A 19,733-nucleotide genomic window follows, 5' to 3' on the forward strand; every position below is an offset into this window, starting at 1 on the left:
CTCCCTCTTTCTCACTCTCTCCCTCTCCCCCTCTCCCTCTCTCTCTCTCCCTCCCTCCCTCTCTCTCTCTCCCTCCCTCTCTCTTTCTTTCGATGTCTTCCTGTGTGGTTCAAGCTAGCCTTGGTCTCATACGTACCCCAGGTGGGTCTCAGACTTGCGGCAACCCTCCTCCTTAGTCTCCCCAGTGCTGGGGTCACTACTGTGTGCCACCTCACCCAGTTTCTCTTCTTATGAAGCCACCTTGGTGGCCCTGGTAGCCTTACTCCAGAGGTCCGTCAGCTTTCCAGCTACCGTGCGTTCTGGTGGGAACGTGCGAACAGCACACGCTGGTACGGTGTCTTCCTATCCACTGCCTGCAATCAGAGCAAGATTTCTCAAAGCCACCTTTTCTCCTGTTGGGAGGGACAAGATTGCTTATCCATCCGAGGGCATCAACTTTTGTCTTCCGTGCTCCACCAAGGCACACAGCTGCTTTGGATGTCTTCAGCCTCACGCAGTGTCCCAGCCGACAAACAGCCGACAAGTGAACGCATGCCTGACCTTCAGCTTTGTGTTGGTATTTCAGTACTGTGGTTATTAATTCACTAATCATGGGATTTTTTTCCCTAATCATAGGATTAATAGAGCAGTAGAAATAGAATTGGGTTGAGCAAAAGCTGCCATGCCAGGACATTTCTTGTCAGTTTGCTGCCAGCTCAGCAGTTCTCAAATTGTTTTATTTTATTTTATTTTATTTTATTTTATTTTATTAATGTGTTTATTAAGAGCAGAATATATTCATTTGGAGAAAGAAAGCTGCTCAGGAGAGGGACAGAAAGGGACTCGAGTGAGCTACCCAAATTATTTCAAGACCAAGACTTGCTGAGTTGCCCAGCTGAGCTCCAGCCTGAGATTCTCCTGCCTCAGCTTCCAGTGAAGCCGATTACCGGCTTGCCCCGCTGCACCCGGGTGGGTCTCAGCGTGTGGGAAGCTCTATTGGTAGAAAATGAACCTTCTCGCCAGAACTGTGTCCCGGGTCCGTTCAACCACCTGTGCATTGGGAGTATGTGACATAACAAGTGCATCCGTACTGAGTGAGCTCAGACTTTTTGTTATTCCCTAAGCAAGACATTCGAGTTATTCATGAAGCATTTGCATTGTTACAAGTTATCTAGAGAGGACTTAAAGCATAAATATGGGAGGATGTGTGTAGGCTACGTGCAAATACTGTACTATACTTTTTTTTCCTTTTTAAAGAAGGAGAAAACAAAAATAACAAGAACAAAGACAATAACAATGCAGCATAAAACAAAAATGGTATAGAATGTCAAACTCAAAAGGATCCACCTGCCTCAGCCTCCTGAGTGCTGGGATTACCAGCACGCACCACATGCCTGGCCTTGTGCCTTATTTATTTATTTATTTGTTTATTTATTTATTTATTTATTTAGCGGAACCAGGGATTGAACTCAGGCCCTTGCACTTGCCAGGGAAGCGCTTATTCCACTGAGCCATCTCCCCAGCCCCTGTGCCATTTTATATAAGGGAGTTGAGCGTGGAGATTTCAGTATCCAAGGACAGTCCTGGCGCCAGTCTTCTAAAGTGCCAGAGGGCATCCGTGCGCGTCAATTTTGTGTAAACTTTCCGGATGCTGTGACTTGGCAGTGTGGGGGAATAAAGACCCGATGGAGTTGTTCTTGTAAAGGGTGCTGGATTTCTGCTCGGTGCTCGCCCTCCTCTGCACGATCTTGAACCTGTCCTCCCCTTCCCGAAGGTGGCTACATTGCCAACAGCCTGGCAGTCATGACAGACGCACTGCACATGCTGACCGACCTCAGCGCCATCGTGCTCACCCTGCTGGCCCTCTGGCTGTCTTCCAAGTCGCCCACGAGGAGATTCACCTTCGGATTCCACCGCTTAGGTGGGTACCTGGGCTCTCTGGTGCACAAGCTTCACGTTGACCGAAGCCTTTCGGGGGTGTCTTGTGTGAGTGAAGCAAATTGAAATAGTGAGATTTATTTAAAAACAACCTTCAGAGTTTATTCCAGACAGTTAGGCAGTCTCTACATAGAAAATTAATTATTGGGGCCGGGGAGATGGCTCAGTAAAATAAGCGCTTCTCTGGCAAGTGCAAGGGCCTGAGTTCAAGCCCCGGTTCCACCAAAAAAAAAAAAAGAAAAAAAAGAAAATTACTTATTGATCATTAACTTTTAAATGTTACTCCAGGTGTCCTGAGTATATCAGCAGGTGAAAAGTTTGCTGTTAGTGTATTGAACCAAGTGAAGCCACCTGGGTTTCTTGTGTGTCTGGCTGTCATCAACACACCATGAATCTGTCCCTTTTACCTTAGGAGCTTCACTTGTGTGTCTGGCTGTCATCCTATCAACATAGCTCTACAAATGCATTTGTTTTTATTTGCCTACTTTGAACAGATACTGTGCTTTTGATTTTCTTATGTTGAAAATGTGTACAAAACAATTGCCTGAACTGTTGTGTGAGTATCAGGTGACCAGGTGTCACTTACACAGAGCCCAGCAGTTGACATTTGCTGAGCACTGAGCAAAGCCCGTCTGAACTTAACATCTGGTGTTTTATTTTACAAGGGCTCTCATCTCTTGGCTTACAGCCATCGGTTCCCTTTCCTTGTTATTTTTCAGCCTGCTCTTAACTCGGCCTCTAGGTCTTCTTAGTCATTCAGTCTTGCAGTATAAAACTTGTCATCATACCTCAGTAGTAATACCTGAAAAGCATCTGGGTTAGCAGGTTGGAAAGTTGTCTGGCCTCCCACTCCTCAACAACCTCAGCTTTCTTGCATGCCTGACTGTCTTGTCTGTCCATCTGTCTTTGTCTGTCTATCTGTCTTATGTATCTATCATGGGCAGCATCTTGCTGTGTAATTGTCCCCAAATTCATTTTGTGGCCCAGGCTGGCCTTGAACTCTTGATGATCCTCCTGCCTCAGCCTCCTGAGTGCTGAGATCACAGGTGTCTGCTACCACACTCAGCAAACCTCCATGATGCCCAAGGTGAGGTTTTCCTGCTGTCTTTTAGCTCCTGCGTAATGCACATGGATGTGTTTCTAAAAGAAACCCACTCCTTTGCAGGGTGGAGTATTTTAGTCATCTGTTTTACCAGTAATAGTGGGATTTTTAAGCAACTTTAAATTTTAATGTTAACTTGCAATGATTTAAGCATCTGTAATTTAAGATCTGAAACAGCATCGTGGATAGGGATTTCCAACTTCAAATGCTGTTGGAGAGAACACATTTTATTTATTTATTTATTTATTTATTGAACACATTTTATTTAGCCTAATAGTTCCTAAAGGCTTCAGAGCTCTAATAAAACCAGTGGAACTGCCCCCAGAAAAGCGCAACAGTAGAACATAGAAGGTGTGTGCTTTTGAAGATGTGTGCTTTATTTATTTATTTACTTTTGTACCAGGGATCAAACTCAGGACCCTGTGCTTGCCAGGCAGCTGCCTATGCTGCTGAGCTATATCCCCAGCCAAGTGTGTGCTTTTTTAAAAATGTATTTAATACAGGGTGTGCAGGGTCCCACTACAGAGATCAGACTCCTAGTGATCCTCCTGTTTTTCAGCCTCCCAAGCGCTGGTTTACAGGCACATGCCACCACACCTAGTCTCAGTTGCAGTCTCAGAGCCTAGTCTCAGCGTGCCCCAGGGCCAGGGCCAGCACAGTACACCAGGATGGAGCCTTGGTCCCTCCCTGCACCTGAGCTATCTGGCCGGCCCTCCAGGTGTGTGCTTTTGAATCTTCCAAATTCCTTTTAGTATCAGAGTGTCGCCAGACAGGAAGCAAGGAGGTCCCAAAGTTGAAATGGGGAGCCTTGACTTGCCTCACCCCCAGTTTCCATCCCAGCAAAAGAAGTTCCAGGATGCATCAGTAAGAGGGGCAAGAGGACTTGGCAGAATTTTTTTTTTTTAATTTTTATTTAAAAAAAAGGGGGCAGGCTGGCTGGCATGTGGTGCTGGGGGATTGAACCGCGGTCCCTGTGCTTTGCTAAGCTTGTTCTAAGTAGGTGCTTTAGACCACTGAGCCATCTCACCAGCCCCTTGGCAGAATTTTAAAAGTGTGCATGTGGAGAGTTGAGTTCAAGAAAGAGCGGGGGGGGGGGGGCTGGTGAGATGGCTCAGGGGTCTAAAGCACCTACTTAGAACAAGCTAAGCCAAGCAAAGCACAGGGACCACGGTTCAATCCCCAGCACCATATGCCAGCCAGCCCGCCCCCTGGTGGGCTGAGCTGGCCACACACACACACACACACACACAAATAAATAAATAAATAAAATTTAAAAGAAAAAGAAAGAGCACGGGTGGCTCATGGGCTTGGGCCAGGTACTTGCGGGCCAGCCTCGTGGGTGGAAGCCGAAGCCACAGAGGGTGGCCTTTCACAGATGAAAGGCTCTTTCTGTAGCAAAAGGTCATGGCCACGACAGTGACAGCCGTTGAGGGCACAGCAGTAGCCCGATCCAGGAAGGCCCATCTACCTGTGACTGGGTGGTCTCTGCACAGGCAGAAATGACCTCTTTGCAGGTAGAAAAGGGTGGCCCAGGCCCAACTCTGTCTTCAAGAACATTAAGGATTTTGGGGTGTGTTTCCCAAGCCTGCAGTTTCTACTAAAAGTTCAATTTTAAAATTATGACTTTTCCTGTCTTCTTTGGTACCTGTCTTTCTTTATGTCCTGTCTCACTGTTTTCCTTAAAAGTACCAAGTTCTAAGTCCTAATCCATGTCAGCATTTACTTCTGTCTCTTGAGAGTCTGTAAAGATAGAGAAGTACCGAGACACCAAAGAGAACCAGCCAGATGGCTGGCTCGTGGGGAAAACGAAGTTTCCGGAAGTCCCCAGAAGTTGGAAAGTGGCTCCAAGTGAGTTGACAGACATGAGCCAGCAGGCCAGAGCCAGGACACACCATCAGTGGAAGCTCACTGCTAGGCGCTGGGTGAAGGGGTCGCTGTGGGCAGAGAAGGGAGTGGAGTGTGGATGGATACGGCTCAGGAGAGCAGCCTGGGTCCAGGAGCACTGCGCCTGCGCAGTGCTGTGAGGATCAGGGTGTTAGATCTGATATTAACGTGAGGAGGGCCCTGGAACATCCCGGGAATGCTTGCATCAGGTCCCTATGGCCTTACTTCCATCCATCTCAGTTCTAAGGACAGTCTAAAGCTGGACAGTGTCCTGCCACACGAGGCCAGTGCCCTTAGCATTGCTACAGACAGGTTCTGGGGAGACTTAACTAACCATTGTGTACAGGTTGACTAATGTCAGTGGTTGCGGGGCTCAGAATCCAGTCTGTGTGTGCACTTGACAGGGACCCTCGAGGTCCTGTAGAGATAGGAGGAACTGTGGTTTTCTCTAAGTCCCAGCGAGCGGTTAGTCACATAGCAGGGGCTGCTCAGTTTACGAGGTGGGAAGCTGATGTTCTCCCACAGACTCGCTGATTAGCTGCAGAGTGGCCTCGGAAGAGACAGGCGGGAAATAACCACCACTCCCCCAGGAACTGTATCGACCCTCAGAACTCCAGAGGTGGCCCAGGGACAGAGGGGAGGAGGAGAGGGAATGGGGGCTGGAGACACAGGGGATGACTTGAAACAGAAGCTGCTCTTGACGTCTCCCCCCTGTGCTGCCCCACCTCCTGCCGCACCTCACCAAGGCCTTCGACCTCCCGCAGGTGAAACACCAGGTAGTTCCTCCACAAAGAAGTACAATGGGATATTTGGGAAAGCCGAGTCGTGGATGTGTGAAAGTAATTTATTTCTAGTAGAAAGGAGGCCTCTGCAGCCTCACAGCCTGCTTCCCACCCAGTGCCCCCAAACAGTACTCAGCGAAGGCTGGCTTCCCTGTCCTCTATACCACCGGGACTCTCCCAGCACATGGGAAAAAGCAGGAGTCACCGAACTGAACAGAAAAATTGAGCCTTAGGACAGGGCGGTAACATAACAGCAGAAAAGCATTCTCAAAATAATGATACTAAGAAGTTTGAAAAAGAAATAAAGAGCTATTTCAGGGGGCTGGGGAGATGGCTCAGTGGAATAAGCGCTTCCCTGGCAAGCGCAAGGGCCTGAGTTCAATCCCTGGTTCCGCAAAAGAAAAGAAAAGAAAAGAAAAGAAAAGAAAAGAAAAGAAAAGAAAGAGCTATTTCAAATTAAAACATTGCTAATTTTTGAAAGTGCCAAGTTCTAAATCCTAATCCAAAAAATTCTTTTCCTTGACTAGAAAAAGTCAAAGATGTCTCCCAGAATATAGATACTATGAAACAACACAGAAGTTAAAAACAGTAAAAGAATAATCTTTAGAGTCCAAAGCCCTGCTGTTAGGAACCTCTGAAGATAGAACCTCAAAAATATGATGGCGAGGGCAGAGAGCTAGCTAGTGGCCTAGCTGCCTGCCTGGTAAGCACGTGGTCCCGAGTCCGACCTCTGGTACAAGGAAAAAAAAAAAAGATGGGGTACAGGTCTGATATTTCTTTGATTTTTTTTTTTTTTTTTTTTTTTTTTTTTTTTTTTTTTTTTTTTTTTGTCTAGTTGATCCATCTTTGTGAAGGTGGGGTGTTGAGGCCCCCAGTTCACTTGTATTAGTGCCTATTTGATTTTTCATGTCTATTAGTGTTTTATAGAAATGGACACACTAGTACTTGGTGCATATGTTTGGGATTTTTTTCAAAAAAAAAATGTGGAACGCTTCACGAATTTGTGTGTCATCCTTGCGCAGGGGCCATGCTAATCTCTGTATCATTCCAATTTTAGTATATGTGCTGCCGAAGCGAGCACTGGTACATATGTTTTTATGATTGTCATCTCTTCCTCTTAGATTGTTCCCTTTACAAGGATGTAGTGACTTCTTACCTCTTTTAATCAGTCTTGGCTTCAAATTTACTTTGTCTACAAGTACAACAGCTGCCCCTGCTCTTTTCAGATTCCTGATGCATGGAATATTGTTTTCTTTCTTTTGGTGGAATCGGGGATTGAACTCGGGTCCTTGCGCTTGCCAGGGAAGCGCTTATTCTACTGAGCCATCTCTCCAGCCCCAGAATATTGTTTTTCATCCTTTGACTTTCAGTCTCGAGGTTGTTTTTTTTTTTTTCAAATGTGTTTTGTATATGCAATATATTGTTGGATCTTGCTTCATGATCCATTCTGCCAGTGTTTATTTTGATTGCTGAATTGAGACTTCATTTCTCCTTTAATTTTGAAAGATAAGTTTTGCAGGGTGCATCAGTCTGAGCTGGAGATTGTGTTCTCTTTGAAATACTTCAAGCTGTCCCTCATTTGAGGGTTTGTGTTAAGAAGTCTGCTGTGATTCTGATGGGCTTTCCTTAATGGTTGATTGATTTCTTTTCTAATACTGTTCTTGTGTTGAATCTCTGGAATCCTGATTATTATATGCCTTGAGGGGTAGATTTTTTATCATGGCTAGTTGGAGTTCTGTATGCCTCACTTAATTGTATGTTAAGTTTTCCATTCTTGGGAAGTTTTCTATTACTTTTTTAATGTATTTTAGGACAGGGTCTACAGGGTCTCACTACGTAGAGTGGACTCAGTAATTCTTCTGTTTTCAGTCTCCGAAGCGCTGGGATTACAGGCATGCACCACCATACCTAGTCGCAGTCGCTGTTTCAGTGCACCTGGGGGTGGGGCTGGCACAGCACGCTGGGGATCGAACCCCGGATGCTGTGCTCTGCCTAAGCAGCTGCTTTAGTCAGCTGAACTCTCTGGCCAGCACCCCCCCACAACCTTTTTCTTTTTTTGAGATAGGGTCTCACTATGTAGTCCAGCCTAGCCTTGAACTCCTGGCCATTCTCCTGCCTCAGCCTCCAGAATGCTGGGATTGCAGGGGTGTGCCACCACACCCAGCTTTCCTATTCTGTGAACATTTTTTCTTTTTTCTGGTTTTCACTGTCATGCTTTTTGGTTGACTCTGATCACAATACTATTCTTTACATCACTCAGAAGCTGTTGGGCTAGTTTCTTAGTGTTCTTCACTACTTTTTTTTTTTTTTTTTTGGAACTGGGGATTAAACTCAGGCCCTTGCACTTGCCAGGGAAGCGCTTATTCCACTGAGCCATCTCCCGGCCCCTGAGCCAACTCCCCAGCCCCTACTATTTTTAAGGAATCTTGGGCTGGGGAGATAGCTGAGCAACATAAGTGCCTACCTGGCAAACACAAGGTCTGGGGTTCAATCCCCAGTACTACAAAAAAGAAAGAAAGGAAGGAATCTTTTTTCCATGATCCCTAACTGCAGTCCTGTCTTCTATAGCTGGAATTCAGTCTTCGCGTGGCTCATTCTGATGTGTCTGCTTTCGGTGGAATTTTAATCTCTTGGATATCTGTTTGAATCTGTTCCATGGACTCTTTTTTTCCTGTGTTGGGTGTTCATGATCTCTATCATTTTCCTAAACTCTCCTGTAAAATATTTTTATCAGTATCTGCTGTAGAGTCACAAACCATATCTTTCACTATGGTCACCAACTCTCTAGTTATCTGAGAAATTATTTCTGATGTGAGTTTTTCTAAAGCTTCACTCACTCATCTTTTTTTAAAAAAATTTTTTTTAAATCATTTATTTATTTATTTGGTACAAGGGGGAGGGGCTGCCCATTGGCTCAGTTGTTTAAGTGCCCGCTTAAGCAAAGCAGTCAGGCTCAGAATTCTATGGTTCAACCCCCAGATCGTCATGCCTTACCAGACCTACCCTTAAGGTATCCTGAGCCAGCCAGCCAAAAAAAATTAAAAAAAAAAAAAAATCCTTCTGGTACAGGGTCTCACTATGCAGCTCAGACTCTACTGATCCTCTGGTCTCAGCCTCTCCAGTTCTGGGATTACCACCACGTGGAGCCAGCACAGTATGTAATACCAGGGATCAAACCCCAGGCCCTTGTGCTTGCCAGGCAGGTGCTTAGACCACTAAGCTATCTCCCCAACCCTCACATGCTTGCTTCTGCTTTTGCCACTTCAGAGAGGCCAGGTGGATGGTTTTGAATTGTTCCACCTTATTGCCCCCCGGGTTTGCCTTTGGTGAGCTGGGTGTCGGGGTTGCATCTTGCTCGAGTGTCTTCTTACTTTGTTTTTCTTGTCTTTAGTTTAATTCCAGGGTTGAGGCTTGTAAGTTGCTTATGGAAAGTAGCTTTATTGCTCGTATTTAGAATCCTTAGGAAATGGCTACTTCTCAGAGATGCCTTCTAATATAGCTGGCTTTTGGGTTTTGAGTCTGTTACAAGATCCTGTGGGGCTGGGGAGATGGCTCAGTGGAATAAAGCGCTTCCCTGGCAAGCGCAAGGGCCTGAGTTCAATCCCTGGTTCCGCAAAAAAAAAAAAAAAAAAAAAAAAAAAAAAGAAGATCCTGTGTGTTCAGTTTGTCGCAGATGAGAAGTTAGTGCCTACTTGGCTCACCCCTGGTTCTTTAGCACTGGCCTATAGCTTATTTATTTATTTATTTATTGCAGAACCGGAGATTGAACTCAGGCCCTTGTACTTGCCAGGCAAGTGTTTATTCTACTGAGCCATCTCCCCGGTCCCATAGCTTATTTATGACCCTTAGGAAGTCTCATTCTTGGCATACCAGGTAGGACAACTGATTAGAACAATTATGCCACGTTGGTTAAAAGAGCACAATCAGCAATAATAATAGCATGAAACACCACCTAGAAAATGACAAACTGTGGTAACTATCAATTTGCCACCTTTAACTATATTTGATAAAATGAACTATATTTGTAGTTACATAACAAAATCTAAAACAAACCAGAAAACTGTATACAGTAATTATGCCCTCAATACCCTCAGGGGAGAAAATTTAAAAGGGGCTGGGGGGAAAATAGAGAAATAATAGACGAGGACAAAAGGAGAAGGCAGGCTGGAGGACGAAGGAGGAGTACCCAGACCTTGGGAAACTGGCAAAGAAAATAGGAGTGGTAAAGAAGAGAAAAATAAAAACAAGAACAGAAGGGCTGGGGAGATGGCTCCGTGGAATAAGCGCCTCCCTGGCAAGCGCAGGGGTCTGAGTTCAATTCCTGGTTCCGCAAAAAAAAAAAAAAAAAAAGAACAGAACAACAACAAAAGAAAACTAGAAATAGTATTCAAAAAAGTTCCTTCGGGGTGTCTCTGCGGTCAACGGCCATCAGAGTGGGCAGACAGAGCCCAGACCCATGCTAGTTAATCCCAGCATCCTGCACTTTTGAAGTGCAGGCTGGGTTGTGGCCGTGAGGCTGCTGGAACCCGGTCTGTTCAGCCTGCAGCGCTCCTGTGCCTCCTGCAGCTTGCCTCAGCTCCTTGGCCTCTCGCTGATGCGGGAGCTGCTGGGGGCAACCTGCAGTAGCTTGGACTTCCAGTCTCTGTGGCCTCTCCAGGATGGCTGCTGGCCAGTCGCCTTCTCCATGGGGAACCCAGTAAGCCACCAGGCACTGCACACCGTGCAGGCTCTGGGGTCGCCAGCAGTCACTGTGTCTGCAGGTTTGAGCCCCTCCCCCAGCTGCGCGCGGCTCCTCCTCCTGCGTGGAGTCTCTCTCGTCACTCCCCCGTTGGGCTGCAGTTCCTACTGCAGATCCTTCCTGGGCCCCAGGGACCCATTTCCGGCCTCCTTTGGTCCTTATGCTGCTGTGTCCTGGCATCTGCCAGGCTGCTTCTGTGCTGGTCACCACGCTTCTCTCAGACGTCTGGAAAAAGGGGGTAATAACTACTCAGACTTCATGAGTGTAGGATTTCGTAGGGGGTGGCTACCAGATGGTGGTCCCATGGGCTGCTTTCCAGGTTTTTGGTCCTGATCAAAGAACTGGACAAGCCCTCCAGAAAAGGTAGCGAAGGTGAACATTTACTGAAGGCAGAAAAGAGGTTTGCTGCAGCAGCCTGAGGGCCTGAGGAAGAAGGAAAAGTTTTCTTTTGTTTTTAGAGAAGAGTCTGGCTGTGTAGTCCAGGCTGTTGTCCAGTTCTCAGTGATCCTCCTGCCTCAGCCTCCCGAGTGCTAGGATGACAGGTGTGCGCCACCACACCCCACTGGCAAAGTATCTTTTGTGTGCAGAATTACCAGGTTGGGGGAAGTGAAGCCTCACCTCACAGCTGCTCTGGGCCCGGGCTGGATGTACATGCAGGATCTTCTGATGGGCTACGCCCACACGCCAAGGAAGGACTGGAAGTAGCACTTTTGTGATTGACCCACGGTGCTCTCGCTCAAGTCCTGCGTTCTGGGCACATCCTGTCTTTAGATAGAAAAAGTGTGGCTGGTCGGACCGTGTCACCTTCCACCGGTGAGTTGTCGGATGTGCCCAGCCCTGGCGTGTCTCAGAGTGAGGAGCAAGTTCTGGAATGAGCTGGCGGTGGTGGTTGCACGACTGTGCTCGTGTGTTACAGACCCCTGCAGGGACAGTAAAATGCTAAAATGGTGAGTTCAGGGGACATAAGTTTTATCTGAATCTTTAAAGTCATCTGCAAAGAGAATTATTGGTGGTGTGGACAGACGAGGACTTTCTGGGCCCTGCGAGCCCCTCACACTTGCCACTAAACGAGCACTCCTGGAATCTTTCTGGTTTTTATGTTGATCTATCCGGATAGGGGCCTTATTTCACTTACTTGGTTCTCTCAAGTAATGGTGGAAATAACAGAAGGAAAATCTCACATGACTGGATTCAGGAGACCACAGAGGTCACGAGATCTGACGTCCTCTGGGCCTTCAACTTGGAGCAGTCCTCCTGCCTCGGCCTCCAAGTGCTGGGATCACAGGCGTGCACCACCACCCAGCCTTTCTGTCGCTTTAGCACTCAGAAATGCTTAGGTGCTCCTGACTCAGGGAGTTCAGACTTTAAAGATCAGCGCTTATGTAACTGTTCTATAGAAACAGCATTCTCTTCTTTTGCTTAGAATTAAACAAGGGTGTTACCTTGTAAGAACTGAGCGGAAGATAGTGCCTTGGGATTCTGAGTAAGGGAGCAGAAAATTAGACTGATTTCTTGGGACAGTCTTCATGAGGCACAAAGTGAGACACTGGCTGACGAAAGGTCACACTGTCGCCATGGCAGCCACTCACTCTGTTTTTAGGGCTGGAAATGAAGCAAGGCTGCCATCCCTTCAGAGCAGTGGCAGTGCTGCGGGCCAGCACACGGCACTGCTCGGCACACTCTTCCCTTTTCTTTTTCTCTAAATATTTTTGATACTGATCTAGGCCTGTGAATAGTCATAAAGTACCAAAGACAGTGGCTTCTCACCTGTATGAGGATGATTAGAATGTTTCTTTTGGTTCATTTTTATTTTATTTATTTGAATTTGTTTGAAGCAGGGTCTGGCTACATAGTCCAGGCTGGCCTTGAACTCACTCTGTAGCCCATGGTGGCCTCAAACTTGAAGCAATCTTCCTGCCTCAGCCTCCTGAGTGCTAAAATCACGTGCCACCCCATCCAGCTAGTAGTGCCTGTCTTCCAGCTATTGCTATGAAATGGTGTTTTGGGGCCAGGGAGATGGCTCAGTAGAGTAAGTGCTTCCCTGGCAAGCTCAAGGGCCTGAGTTCAGTCCCCAGTTATGCCAAAATAAATAAAAACGAAATGGTGTTTCTTTCTGGCCTGGAGAGAGGTAGGAGCAGGAGCAGGCAGGGCTTCCCTCCACACCTCCGGCGCTAACAAGCACTGTCTGAGTTGTCCTTGTCCTGCTGGGTAGTCAGGCTGAGTAGCCAAGGACGTGAACGCTGTGGACAGATCCTGTAGGATCCCCCCAACCCTCCTGTCACTGACCCTCCGTGGTAAAATAATCCAGACATGGAGAGGGGAATAAAACTTCTGGTATTTTAAGGCAGGGGCCTCGTTATGTAGCTCAGACTGGCTGCGGGCTTGCAGCCACCGAGTGCTGGGATTACAGGCATCACCACCACACCCAGTCTAGATATTTTTGAAATTTGAAACCAAAATATTTGGAACTTAAAAACATTTATGTGTAATTCTGAAATTACAGTCATGATCACTGGCTAGCCCATAAAAATTGATTCGCTCCTCCTCGTAGCTGATGGTAGAGGCTGCCTTGCAGGTGCTCATGGGTACCCACAGGCATTTCTGAGGAGCTTACTGCTTTGTCACCAAGGAGCTGGGTCCTGCATGCCGGCTCTGGCACCTCCCACGCTAGAGCCTGTGGTCCGCACGACCCCTTCAGCTGACACCCACTGGTCCTTGGAGAGTGACTGTCCAGGCTGGAGCTCCTCCTCCTCCTGTGCCGTGGGGATGCAGCCAGAGTGCAGAGCTGAGGGGAGTAGGGCAGAGGTGAGAAGGTGGCCCAGGAGGCTCGCCGTCCCTGGGCCTGGACTCCCCAGCCCTGGTCCAGGTGCTCCTGCCCAGCCAGACCCGCTGCCTCGCCTCCTCCCTCTGCCGAGTTGTTCCTGTTTCAGCCAGGTGGAGGAGGAGAGGAAGATGAGTCATCCAAAGGATTAAATAACAGCTTTGAAAGATGTGCTTTGAACTCCTGGCTCTTTGTAACTTGTTTGGCAGTGTAACAGTTCATTTTAGCGGAATTCAGGGTGAGAGAAAGGTGTTTTCAGGTTTATGGCCTTAATGGAATGGATGTCCGGAGGCCGTTCTCCTGCCTGCTGACCCCGGCAGGTGGAAGGAAAAAGCATTCCTTGCTTGCTTGGCTACTGTAGCAGCTTTGTTGTAGGAGGCCCAAGAGCAGGGTAGGAGATACATGTGGGTTATTTATAAATGCAGGATTAATTTGTGCATATGGCATGATTCTGGCACTTTATTAAATCTAGCATTTCTTATGTTTGTGTGTGATAAGGGGGATTGACGCCAGGGTCTTAGTACTGAGTTTGCCATTTTATTTTATTTTATTTTGAGGCAGGGTCTTGCAGAATTGTCCACATTGGCCTTTAATTCATGATCCTCCTGGCTCAGCTTTGCAGAGCGCTGGATGACAAGTGTGCACCACCACACCCAGGTCCCCTTCAGAATTTAGGAACCGCACTAGGGCTAGATATTCCTGTCATCCCAGCTGCTTGGGGTTAAGGCAGGAGGAGTTTGAGGCCAGTCTGAGCAATTTAACAAGAACCTGTCTCTAAAGACAACTAAAGAAAGAGCCACACTAGGGAAACTGCATAAATCCTCCGGGGGGAGAAGACTGGCTCCCAGAGGAGGAAGCGCGTTCTGAAGAGTTGCTTTCTGCTGCCACGCTTTGTGGCTGTGGAAGGAGCCGCTTCCTTCCTACCTTGCACCGGCTGTAGCTGGGATCTTGCAGAAGCGCTTCGGAGGCAGAGCTGTCTGTGTGGAGCGGGAAGCACTAGTAGTGCTGTGGTGATGTGAGCCGTCGACTTGGGTAACAGCAGAGCGAGCGCCGGCACAGGCGTCTCCCAGCAGCGCGTAACCAGCAGAGAGCCCAGTCCTGGGCAGCTGCGTGGTCACCGTGTGGTGTCAGTCAGTGCTTACTAGAGAAACAGATATGGCACAAGATGCACAGAGGTAGGGGACGGTGCTGATGGCACCCACAGGGCCAGACACAGGGCATCTGCACACTGGGGAGCGAGGGGTCCAGTCCCAGGTCTGCAGCACCCTGCGGGCCCATGCAGATTGTAGCAGGGGGCCAGTGAGTCTGCTCTTGGAGCCAGGAGACGACGTCCGAGGTGAAGGCAGACTGGAGCTCCTCCGAAGACCCAGAGCGGTTCTGTCCCTCCGCATTTCCTCTTTGTGCTGCCCAGACCAAAGCGCCAGGGTGTGGGGTGGGCTTAGTGGAGGGCACCATCAGTTGGTCACCCATCGCATATGCCAGTTGGACGTGTTCGTGCTTTTCTCCCCGGTGCTGAAGGAGCAGGAGTAGTCAGCTAAAATATCCCCTTGCACGCAGCCGCCCTCTAGGGATGACTCACGTTAGCAGCTTCCTCCTCCAGGTGACAAGAGCTGGGCCTGTTCTTCTCCTCTTACATCACACGAACTTTCATAGGAAAAGCAGGAAGTTCTGATACTTCCTAGAAGTAAGGCAGCAGAAAGATGGGCATGCGGTGGGGTGGGTGCTTGGCGTGGGGGAAGGGTCGGAAGCCCACTAGGGAGCTGGGCTGGGTGCTGGGGACCCTGTGCTGCCTTGAGCCGAGTACCCTGGGAGGCTCTGGCCAACACTTATGTGCAGGGCAGCAAGCCGCGTCGAGCCACTGTGCCCCGGGTTCTCCCCAGTGCTCTGAATTTTGCTGAATTTCCATTCAGGTGAAAGCATAGCCATTCAGGTTTGCCCAGAGCCGGTGGAGAAAGCACTGTCACCAAAATGTGGGCGCTCCTAGCGGAAGGGCACAGAGCCCGAGTGCTGAGGGAGGGCTGCACTCGGGCGGTGCTGGAAGGCTTCCTGCTCCGATGGGGGCCTGACTGCATCTGCATTCCACATGGTAAAGATACTGTGGAGGAGAATTTTAAATGCTAATTAGACCTATTTCTGTTATGTCACCAACATTTAATTTACTTATAGTGAAAGAGGTTTTTGTTTGTTGTATCAGAGAAAATGATCATATTAGTACTATTAGCCTTTTTAGCCAGATAGTATCTTCCGTGCTTTATGTTTCTCAATTATAAGTGTCAGCCCTCAAAATCTAGGTTGTGGGGGGTTTCCCTTCACACTGACAGTACTCCAGACAGAAGTCACTTCGACAGGTAGCATTCCCCAGGGAGCCAGACTGAGGGACCATCCTGCTTCTCTGCTGGAAGAGGAGTTGGCAGCAGGGCCCTGCGGTGCCACCTCAGGAGTGTCTAGCCCACTCAGCCCTGTTGCCGGGAACTGAGGTGGGTGCTGGGTCTTTGGGGTGCTCTCAGGTTGGCCTGGCACATGAGAACTTCCAGCCTGGGCTCCTTTTTGGCTTCTATTTTACTTTGCTTTGAATATGGCTTTGCCTTGTCCAAGAATCCACAAAAGGGTAGCTTTAAGGGTTCAGGAATGTGGTCACTGGAGGGTGGGTTAACGTGACGTACACACAGGATGCCCAGGATCACGGAAGGAGAACTTGCACAATGGGGATTTGGGAGCCAACAGAGACCAGGAACCCAGTGTCCTTTGGGTCCCTTGGTCCTACTGCAGCATGAGTGACCTGAGTCCTGGGGACCAGGCGGGAGCATGGGGACATGGACACAGCAAGCAGTGCTGCCTTGTGACCTCTTATTGCAAGGGTGGAGACTCGGCCTGGTGAGCCCTGGGGAGGCCCCGAGAGATGCTGGGTTTGGTATGCTGTTGCTCAGTTCTGTTTTCTTTTGATGGTTAGGAAAGGGGCTTGGGATTTTTGTTGGTGGTGTGGTTGTAAAACATGTTACGAAAGACACAGGGTGTTTTTTCTTGATTTTTGTTTCGGTTATTTGAAACAGGGTCTCACTGGCCTGCCTGGCGGGCCTCCAATTGGCACATGGCCTGTGTCCTCAGAGTTTACAGTCCGAGCCCTGCAGGGAGGTGTCCCCAGCCCCATGTGTGCAGGGGATCTGCCCTCGGGTCCTGCCCGTAGCTTTCTCTTTGGAAACCTGATCAACATGTGAGGACCCCGGTGTTCCACGATGGCCTTGAATGGGAGCTGAGTGGTTTCCTATTCCCAGAGCTGTTCTGCTGATGTGCAGGGCTTTGTGAGTTTGTGCACATTACCTGTACAGAACTGCTGTGGGATTCTTCTTTGTAATTCACAAATTGGAATGAAGATGTATCAAAGTCCAGGACACCTGAACTGCCTGCAGCCTTGGACAGTGAGTCACGCAGATAACAGCTGTGAGGTTATTTTCACCTCCTGCCAGGTGTGGTGGCCCTGGGGAAGGAGAGGCGGGTGTCACTGCCTGCTCCAGGCCAGCCTGGGCTCCTCAGCCAGAGCCCGTCCTGAGAAAACAAAGCAGTTTAACACTTAATAGGATTAATGTCAGGTTTTTCTAGGAAAAATTTTACTTCAAGGTATTTTCCTGCTGTTGTTATTGAGTGTCAGCACTTATTTCATATAATGCTATTCATTCTTCCCAGCTGGCTTCGGATTTAGGATCTTCCTGCTTCCGCTTCTGTGGTAGCTGGGATACGACTACCCCTGTGGGTCATAATTTCCAGTGTAATAACATTTTAATTTTGTGTTTTGCAGGGAGGGCATTGAGGTAGGGTCTTGCTATGTAGTGCAGGCTGGCCTTGAACTCTATGTAGCCCAGGCTGGCCTCAAATTCATGGCAGTCCTGCCTCAGCCTCAGATGCTGAGATTATAGCATGTGCCATCATGCCCAGCAATGATTTTTTTGGTACTGGGGATTGAACTCAGGTCCCACTGAGCCATCTCACTGGCCCAGCAATGATATTTTATTTATTTATTTATTTATTTATTTATTTATTTATTTATTTTGGTGGAACCGGGGATTGAACTCAGGCCCTGTGCTTGCCAAGGAAGCGCTTATCCACTGAGCCATCTCCCCGGCCCCCCAGCAATGATATTTTAAAAGAGTTCACATTGCCCTATTTTGTTGTTGAATTATTATTTTGTATTCACATGAGAAAAATTGCAGAAAGGTACCAGAGAGCGTACAGGACGGCTAATGTCCCGGCAAGTGGTTTTCCTACACGACCTGTGTTTTATGAGTGCACGTTATGGTCCTTCCTTCCTCATTCAACAAGCACTCCTTGTTCTTCCAGTGCTGTCAGCCGATCCCCAGCTCTGTCTCCTGGGTGCAGCTGCTCACTGTCCCTCACTGTCACCCAGCACCCCACCCCTACCCCACCCCACCCCTCACTCTGTGCGGGCACACCCCTTTCCGGAAGTAGCATCTCTAGAAAGGAAAGCCTGGGTTATATTGTATACTGGCTTGCCCTAAAAATAATGCTTTTCTTTGTCTAAGGCAATATGTTTATAGTAAAGATTAAAACACTTCAAAAACTAATGAAAAGGGGGCCCAGCCCTAGCTCAGTTCTTTAAGTGGCTGCTTCCACAATGCTGGCAGCCTCAGTTTGCTGTAGTTCGATCCCCACAACACTCCAGCCATGCAAAAGTGCCCTGAAGGCATTCAAGGAGCAAAACACACACACACACACAAAAAAAAAACTAATGAAAAGAAGTGAAAGGTGAGTCCCCGAACCTGGTCCCACTCCCCAGATGGTATACTTTCTTGCTGTTGCTTGTCTGCTAGATTTTTGTTTTTCTTTTTTCCAAAGAACCCAGAAGGCTGGTAACCCCACCCTAAGTTACATCACCACTTACTCCGTACAACCCTCTCGCGGGCACACTTAACATGGTCCCTTTAGGGACGCAGCACTGTGGCCAGGGCTGACCCCGCAGAGAATCTGCTCCTGGGTTGCTGCTGCCCGTGACCCCTGCAGTCTCCCAGATGACCTGGGAGTGCATGCCCCCTTCACTTGGATTTGCTTCAGAAAGGGTGAAAGCTTTTAAACCTTGCACCGGTGTGCCCTTGCTAACTCAGGCTTGTCACCTGTTTGCCAAGTTAGTGGAGGAGTGTGAGGCAATCCAATTTCTTTTCGTTATGATGAAGAATTTGGGCCTTTCTTTTTCTGGTGCAGCACTGGGACCCCTACAGGTGTGTCTCGAGGATTGTTTACTGTTACTGTATTGTTAATGTTCGGGTATTAGTCTGGTCCTGTATTTGTCAGAGTGGTTTCCAGTTTGCCATTCTTTCCTTGTATTCGTGAACTCCATGGCTCGAGAGAGGCGTGGAGGGTGGGGAGTGAGTGGTAGGGGGAGTAAAGGACCCGGATCACTCGAGTGGCTAAGTCCTTTCACTGTGCGGGAAAGGCTGTGACAAAAATGACTGAGTGCGCTCAGCTCTTTCCTGGAAGCGAAGCAGGAACCACAGAGGGCGCCGCTCTGCGGGTGCAGGCCAGGCAGCAGTGCTGAAGCCGCGTGTCTGTCCTCCCCAGAGGTGCTGTCGGCGATGGTCAGCGTGCTGCTGGTGTACGTCCTGATGGGCTTCCTGCTCTACGAAGCCGTGCAGAGAACCATGCACACCAACTACGACATCAACGGAGACGTCATGATCGTCACCGCGGCCGTCGGCGTTGCCGTGAATCTCCTGTAAGCTGCGTACGCGCACAGCCGCGCTTTCAGCTCCACGCGTGCGTTCAGATGGTGGAGTTACGTGGTCATGTTTTAAAAATATTTGTATTAATCTTAAATATTTAAAAAGTAGATACTGTAAATTCCTCTTTTTCCCTTCCTGTTTGAATCCGGGTCTCACTCTGAAGCCCAGGCTGGCCTGAACTCACTATGTAACCTGGGTGGAGCCCAAATATCTCCTGCCCCAGCCTCCTGACTGCTGGGATTACAGGCATATGCCATGGAATTCCTCTTTAGCTTGCTCAGATATAAAGGATGTTCGCCTCACCTTGAGCTCACTATGTATCCCAGGCTGGCCAGGAATCACGGTGATCCCCTGCCTCAGCCTCCAGTGCAGAGATTACAGGCGTATGCCGCTACGCCCAGCAAATATGTGTTCAACATTTAGAGTACTTTCATTTAGTTAGGTTTTTTAAACTGCCGGGGTTTTTTTTCCTAAAAGGTACCAAATGTTAGATTATGTACTTAATCATTTAAACCAGAGGTCAGCCATCTTTTTCTGCAAAGGCTGGACAATGGGATTTGCGATCCAGCCCTCAGTTGCGAAGCTGTCCCTCCCTGAGGTGACGGTGACAGGAGAGCAGCCACACTTGCAGTCCCGAGACAGCTGCCCACTAGGAATCAGCCGGGCGCTCGCTCCCAGCCCGGCTTCCCCCCACACTCAGAACACATCGGAAACCCCGGCCCCAGCGTCCAGCCCCGTCAGGGCCTTCCCCTTGTGCCGC

At 48.6% G+C, this 19,733-nt stretch overlaps 1 protein-coding gene and 1 non-coding gene across 3 annotated transcripts in view; one reads left to right on the forward strand and one right to left on the reverse strand.

Annotated features, from left to right (window-relative positions):
• Slc30a4 (solute carrier family 30 member 4) overlaps positions 1 to 19,733 on the forward strand; it is a 28,198-nt gene that overhangs the window by 5,219 nt on the left and 3,246 nt on the right. The window contains exons 2-3 of one of the 2 annotated variants that reach the window (XM_004639069.2): positions 1,754 to 1,900; positions 18,813 to 18,966. In XM_004639069.2, coding sequence (XP_004639126.1) covers positions 1,754 to 1,900; positions 18,813 to 18,966 — 301 coding nt within the window. The remainder of the gene's footprint in view (positions 1 to 1,753; positions 1,901 to 18,812; positions 18,967 to 19,733) is intronic. The other variant, XM_023724095.1, reaches the window with a different exon arrangement.
• On the reverse strand, positions 6,663 to 6,766 carry LOC111818873. The gene has a single exon (XR_002822754.1). It is a non-coding gene; the product is annotated as a U6 spliceosomal RNA (small nuclear RNA).

This window comes from Octodon degus, unplaced genomic scaffold, assembly GCF_000260255.1.
Source record: "Octodon degus isolate 3935 unplaced genomic scaffold, OctDeg1.0 scaffold00105, whole genome shotgun sequence".
Taxonomy (NCBI): Eukaryota; Metazoa; Chordata; class Mammalia; order Rodentia; family Octodontidae; genus Octodon; species Octodon degus.